At 46.3% G+C, this 6,798-nt stretch overlaps 1 protein-coding gene across 1 annotated transcript; it reads right to left on the reverse strand.

Annotated features, from left to right (window-relative positions):
- Positions 1-650: 650 nt before the first annotated feature.
- Positions 651-6,453, reverse strand: gnl3l (G protein nucleolar 3 like). Its single transcript, XM_023837355.2, has 15 exons — positions 6,377-6,453; positions 6,215-6,258; positions 5,840-5,953; positions 5,535-5,651; positions 5,172-5,255; positions 4,897-5,032; positions 4,613-4,716; positions 4,369-4,513; positions 4,165-4,252; positions 3,898-4,075; positions 3,402-3,544; positions 3,179-3,315; positions 2,879-3,045; positions 2,596-2,770; positions 651-791 (listed from the first exon to the last, which is right to left on the reverse strand). The coding sequence occupies exons 1-15, from the start codon at positions 6,435-6,437 to the stop codon at positions 724-726; spliced, it is 1,761 nt and encodes a 586-aa protein (XP_023693123.1). The 5' UTR covers positions 6,438-6,453; the 3' UTR covers positions 651-723.
- Positions 6,454-6,798: the final 345 nt, after the last annotated feature.

Below are 6,798 nucleotides of genomic sequence, written 5' to 3' on the forward strand. Positions count from 1 at the left end.
CACACAACCAGTTAATAGGACGTCAGACATGCACTAACATACTCTTTCCATATTATGAAAGAAATTTGTTTTGACTTATATATTTTCATTTAGAGTTGTTCACTCAACTTTCCAATGCTTAATAAAAAATCTGCAGTTTATGAAATAAATGGGAAAGTGGTTCAAATCTGTGGTGTGAGAAAAACAGACTGCATGGTAATGTAGATAGACATATTCCCTGCTAATGATTCCCCATTTTCATTTAGTAAATGCAGCACACATTCATAAAGCATTCAGAACCAAGTCTAACACCTTTCTCTGTCCCTCACTTACACGTCATTAACTGGATGAACAAAGTTGACTCAGTACTTGTCAGTAGTTGAGGCTGTTCTTTTAAGCAGTAGCCCCCCCCTCCCCCCCTGATAATCCATCATGACAAAAGTTTGGGCCCCTGAGGGAAGAGTCGGGAGAGCTCTGAGGTTTGGCACTAACGTCTTGAAACCATTATCAGACGGGTGGCCGTTTCAGCGAAGGTCTCCAAAGCGTCGATTCCAGCCCCCCCACCAGGCAGAAGAGGGGAGGGACCAGACACACTCACCATATCATCTTATTTCATCAGGAGACATGCAGCCCCCCCCCCCCCCCCCCCATCAAATAACAATCTCAGCATCTTAGCAGTGAAATGTTTATTAGCATCAGTGAGTCTGTGCAAGGAAGCATTTAGCAAAGAGGCTCGGGGGGCCGTCAGCTGTCCGAGAACGTGAAGTTCATGGCGGACGTCAGGGAGTCCGACAGCTTCACTGCGATTTTGTCTGCAGGGAGAGAAAGGATATTTCCTGTTTGTGTTTCGTTTAACTTATTGCAAGTGGAGTCGATAACTTGTAAGAAGCATTTCAAGGAGGCTTCAGAAGTTAGGCAGCTTTAAAATGGCATTATTTAGTAATTAGTGATACAATTTACAGAAAATCACCAAAGTACTGCATGTTTAGGGTGTGAGTTTAAATATATTTTGAATTTCATTCAGATACAGATACACAGTATGGTGCAAAAGTCTTAGGCAGTCAAAGAAAATTATGTTTAAATGATCTTCACACTGGTGTAAAAGTATAATGTTATGTCTGTCAAAGTGGGTCAGCTCAGCAATTTCAAACCCTCAAAGAAACCTTAAGGAAACTCATGGAAGGAGAGGCTCTCTAGCCATCCAACATCAGTAACTTTTTGGAGAACAGAAGAAATTCTTGTCACTTTTTATTGTGTTTTTATTTGCATACTGTATATTGTAAAGCTAAATTGTGTTCTTTTTCTGGGCAAATATACACTTACTTCCTAGATAAACACACTTTGTTTGACTGCCTAAGTTTTTTGCACAGTACTGTAAAACACCTCTAAAGATGTTTTATAAGAATTGCAACGGAATCAGGGCCGGTATGCATAAAACTTCCTAAGAATGGTCTTAAGAATGGTCGTACACTTGGACTTAGCAAAAAGTAGGACCTAAGAGCATTGTAGAAAGCTGCTAAAAGTAACTTTCAGCAAAGTCTAAGCCCAATTCCTAAGTGCTGAGGGAGCCAGTCGTGAAGTGTCGTGAAATGAGGACTACAAATAAAATCCCGCCCCAAATACTGAGTTCAACCAATAGAGGAGCTGCACGGTGAATATGTGAGTGACATTAAACCGTTAATGTAGAGCTTCATACAACATACCTTTCTGTGATCATACCTTTAATTGGTTGTACAAAAATCTACCTAGCACATCACCGATCAATTTCCACTAATAGATGCACATGTTGCATAAATTATGGGTTAAACGCAAAACATTGGATTCTAAAAGACAACCAAACTGGACGACAAACAAAACGGTTCTTTTGGCACAGTTGGTGCTTAAATGGAAGGAGGTAGTGCGAGGAAAGTTTGGCCCAGCTGTTACAAGCACGGACAAGAAAAGCTTAGGAGGCTATTGCAAACTCCGTAGATGCTGCCTCACCTCGGACAAGGCGTTCAGCAGAGGAATGTGAAAAAAGGTGGTATGTTTTATCGACCTCGCGAAAGGAAATCACAGTTTATAAAGCAAGCATGCAAGCTACAGGTTTGTGTCATTACTTGTATTGCTCTTATGACCCTCGCTATAATAGATGATAATAATAATAATAATTCAGTTCAACTGTAAGTGCATTTTTAGGTGACGTAGGAGATTGTATCCGGTTCCTAATTAGGTCGGTAACAAAAAGAAAGCCGTCATGATCCAGCCTGTACCTTTTTATCAATTCATTATTGTCGTACGTCTGCAGTACGCACTTTCTTTCTCGGAAAGTGCACGGTCTCCGTCTTCGTACGCGTAGTGCTGCTGCCATCGTGCAACTCCTAACTGCTTTAGCAGTCCTCTCCAGCTCTCAAATAATTTAGGAGCTGAGACCAAGTCTTAACACTTAAGAATGTTTATGCCACTTATTCTTAAGTCTGGGAGTGGGAGCAAAATCACGTCACTCTTAGAATTGTGACGCGTTTAAGAGTGAAATTAGTCTGAGAAGTTCTATGCATACCGGCCCTGATCTCTAATGCATAGTGTTTCAGGGCTGTTCGGGGATGGATGGATGGATGGATGGATGGATGGACCTACTGGCTCTCTTCTGTCGTTTCTTCCTCTTCTTTCTGGCAGCAAGCAGCGCCTGGCCCTGCTGGAGGGGGTCCACGTCCAGGATGTCCAGGAGATCCGGAGCTCGCGGGACCTCCGTCTCCACCACATCCCCACCTTTTGCCCGAGATGGTTTGATCTCTACTGTCATGGGTCCAAACTGGGGCACCAAGGGAGGAGATGCAGGGTGAACACAGACTCACGCCATAACGTACAGGTGACATTCAGTGCATCACCTCTGCACGCCCTCAGCATTCCCTGACGTTACCTCAGCATCCCTGTCATCCTCCATGGACTCCGCCTCCTCGTCGGACCCGGCCGCCCCGGGATCTCCCGCCTCCATCTCCAGATCGGTGAGGGACTCCACTTGAGCGCCCTGTGTCATCCCACACGTCGTGATGCAGAAGCCGGACTGCGATTCCGGAGCGCTCACCCCTGGGGGGGGGGATTCGAAAATGAGGCAAACAAGTTAAAATGCAGCATGGGAGAAATCGACGGTACTAAACAAGTCATAGCGGCAGTTGAGGAGTGTAGCGGTGAGCGTGTTACCATGGCGCCCATGACCTACCTGCCAGCACTTCCAGGTTACCCTTCTCCAGCTCCTCCCAGTCGAAGGCCTTGCCCATCTCTGCCACGATCTCGGCGCTCACGTGCGTGGACATGGTGTGCGTCTCCGGCGGATGTGTGAAGTAGCTGATCCTGCCCCTGGGTGAGGGGGAGAGGGGGCCATTATTTAAAGGGGCAAACGGGACACATACATCCCCAATCCGAGGCCCGGCCTCCGCCCCCACCCTGTCCAGTCCAGCAGGACGCTCTTGGCAGCCTTGTCGTGGTCGGGGAGCCCCCCCTTCTTCAATTTGCCCTGTCGCCGTGCCAACATGGCCAGGAACTCCAGAGGCGTGCGGAAGTCAGAAACGCCGTAGTGCTGCATGATCTGGATGCAAGAGGGAGTAGAACATGAGAAGATGAGGAGGAAGATGAGCAAGGGATGAGGGGGAAAGGAAGAGAGGAGCCGGGATAGGGAGACAGGAGAGTAGGAGTGGGGATCGGCAGTGACCGCTCAAAGCAATATCAAATCAATATATGTTTGCTGACTGGATATGTATCGCATTTTTAAACAGATTTTGCTGAAGAGCGTTTCAGGTCGACATTTAAATTATAGACAATGTCCCTATTTCGGTATACATATTCGCCGTGCACCTTTCAATTACACCTTTTTCAGCTGGGAACACGCAATAACGCATTAACACATTTCTTGACACAAGTGGTCCTGAGCCTTGACCTGACCTGAGCCTTGTTGCAGCGCCTCAGGATGGCCTCCACCGGCGTCACGGGGTCCACCAGCTGCTCGATTTTCACACAGTTCCGCAGGATCATGGCGGCATCGCTGGTCGAGGTCGCCATGACGATCCCCGGACAATCCAGCAGCTTGATGTGTTTGTCCAGGTGAACCTCTTGCAGACACCTGCAAGACAGGTGACATCAGACTATCCCGATATGCTGGGGGAAGGGGGAGTGGGGCTACAATAAGAGCCAATCAGAGAGCAGACTCACTTTGTGACTCCAGGAGTAGCCCCCACGCTGCAGGCACGCGCTCGCTTCAGGCTGTTGATCAAGCTGCTTTTCCCCACGTTAGGAAAGCCTGGCCGGTGGGGGGGGGGGTGGGGGGGGGTGCGGTGTTATTAAGCCTTCACTTACACAGAATTTGCTCAGTCGCTGAAGCAGACCTGCGTAAGTGCACTTCCTGCCCACACTCACCGACCACGCCCACAGTGATGGCCGTCTGCACGTCCTGGTTTCTACAGTAATTCCCCAGCAGCTTCATCAGGCAGTCAGCTCCCAGGCAGGCGCTGGTGCTCAGGAGCTCCGAGGTGGCCTGGGTGACAGGCACGCGGCTGCGCTTCTGTGGGGAACACCCCAAAGCCCCCCTTCAGTACGGCAGAGACGGGCACGCGGCTGTGCTTCTGTGGGGAGCACCTCAAAGCCCCCCATCAGCACTCACCAGGTTTCTGCTCTGCTGCTGGGTGCTGGATTTGAAGGCCACCGTAGGAAACTCATTACGGAGGTACCTGATCCACTTCTCCACAATGTCCTTGGACACCAGGTCTGGGAATGTTGAGGGGGGGGGGGCACAAGTTTTGTAAATGTCTTCCAAAGCATTAAAATAATAATATAATAATATTATTCATTTCAGAAACATTTCCGATTATAATCAGACGTACAACCTTGCAGGTACCATTTCATAAAAACGTCTGTACGTTAAGCAAAACCAGCTCCAGAGGTCACCTATTTTGTTGAGCACCAGAACAATCTTCTTATTGGTTCCGCTCTGAACCACGGCCTGTTCCACCTGAGGACACCGGCAGCCCAGGGGATCGCGGGCATCAAGCACCTCCAGAACCACGTCGGCTGCTTCGATCACCTGATTAGGGGCGAGAACATCACTGAAGGGGCGGGGCATCAACGGGGCATGCCGAGATGCAAACAAGTAGCTCTGAGCGAAGGGCGGAAGCAAGTCACAGGTTAAACAAACCCAGAAGTTGCCACAACAGCACACATACCTTTTTAAACTCTCTGTAATAGGCCTTCCTCGAGTTCTCGGTCTCAAAACTGACATGTTTTTCTAAATTCTTCATCTCCATTTCCTGGAATGAAAGATAAGCAAACACATTAAAAATACTCTCATTGGCTGATAGTGTCATGTGACTGTATAAGAATCTATATATGGATCAGTCGACATCAGTACAATCTCTCATTCCAGGTAAAACCATGTTCTTCATGTGGCATAAAATATATAGAAATAGTAATTATACTAATTGCTCAGCTTATTTATTTTACCCCAGTTGTACAGTTGTAATGATTCAGATTAAGTACCTCACTCAAGAGTACAACAGCGGTAACCCCACCCTGAACCACTACGCCACCTTCTGCTCAAACTCCCGTTGCCGCCTCTGCACATCCCTCTGGAAGGTGTCCAGACTCCGACGCTTCATCATCTCCCTTTCCCGTGATGCTTTCTGCTTCTGCTGCAATTCCTCGAGCTGACAGGGACATAGCAAAATACTTATGCACACACACAACACCTTAAAAGCACCTTAAAATTACGTTATAATCACAGTGACTGAACGCTCCAACCCCACCTGGTTGGGGTGAAACCGACATCCATGAGTTTACCGGTTTATTTTCATAGGATCTGCTGACAGTAGGTGAGGACATATCCGCCACTCACCCTCTTTTTCCGAAGCTCCGCTCCTCTCTGAGCATATGCCTTGATATGCTGCACGCTGGGCATACCCGAATCTTTCTTTCCACTCTGAAACTTTGCCTGTTGACCATCTTGACTCTGGAGGGAAAAATCCAGCACTGACTTTAAATGGGAATCAAATCTACTGTAAAAATAACTCGACGCCTAATACTCTTGGCATTAAGGGTGAAATCGCTGTAAACTTTCACCATATTTTGATTTCATGAGAACAGCAGTAAGCCTTTACTGTGACAATGAAACAGACCAAACTTTTACAAGAGTCGTAAAATAAAAAATTAGAAGTAACTGTCAAACGAATCATACCGGCTCTCTAAACATAGACGACTCACAATCTCTTACCTTCTTTTTACCACGAAAGCCAAGGCGTTTCGCTCTTTTTTGCTCTGTAATACCAAGCACATAATTCACATGAAGATAACCAACTGCTGTCTTTTTTTATTTTTATTTTTTAGCAGTCTTTTAAACACGGTAAAAAAAAAAAACAAAACAAAACATACGTACTGGCTTTAGACATGCCTGCTCCGGAGTGCGGCGTGGGTTTGCGCCGTAAACCGTAGTGCATACTGAGAACAAGTACTGTCGTAAAACACTTAGTGTCGCAAACCAAACCGCCTGCGTGCTGGTTATAAAAAAACTGAAAAGCCGGCATTTTTAGAGGTGTTAAAGATCTGCGACGTTTTGTAATTTTCGTTTTCCTTCTCACCGCATTTAAAGTTTTGAACTGAGTTCATACTAGACTTAACATTCTAATGTACTTGAAGTTGGATGGGAATATGAAATTTGAATGAATATTAAACATGAGTACTTACATCGAATTTAGATTATGGGTCACTCACATTATGGTGCCTTTGTATAGTTATTCAAACTTCGTGCAAATGTTAAAAAAAACACTGGTTTTTATTATTCTGAAGGAGTATACAATT

Source organism: Paramormyrops kingsleyae, chromosome 8 (genome assembly GCF_048594095.1).
Source record: "Paramormyrops kingsleyae isolate MSU_618 chromosome 8, PKINGS_0.4, whole genome shotgun sequence".
In the NCBI taxonomy this organism is placed as follows: domain Eukaryota; kingdom Metazoa; phylum Chordata; class Actinopteri; order Osteoglossiformes; family Mormyridae; genus Paramormyrops; species Paramormyrops kingsleyae.

Excerpts from the sequence above, each read along its gene's own strand:
- gnl3l (XM_023837355.2), bottom strand. The coding sequence starts at position 6,437 with ATGCACTACGGTTTACGGCGCAAACCCACGCCGCACTCCGGAGCAGGC. Across the intron at positions 5,954-6,214 it reads GCTTTCGTGGTAAAAAGAAG|AGTCAAGATGGTCAACAGGC; the intron begins GTAAGAGATTGT and ends TTTTCCCTCCAG. Across the intron at positions 4,717-4,896 it reads TCTGGTGCTCAACAAAATAG|ACCTGGTGTCCAAGGACATT; the intron begins GTGACCTCTGGA and ends CAACATTCCCAG.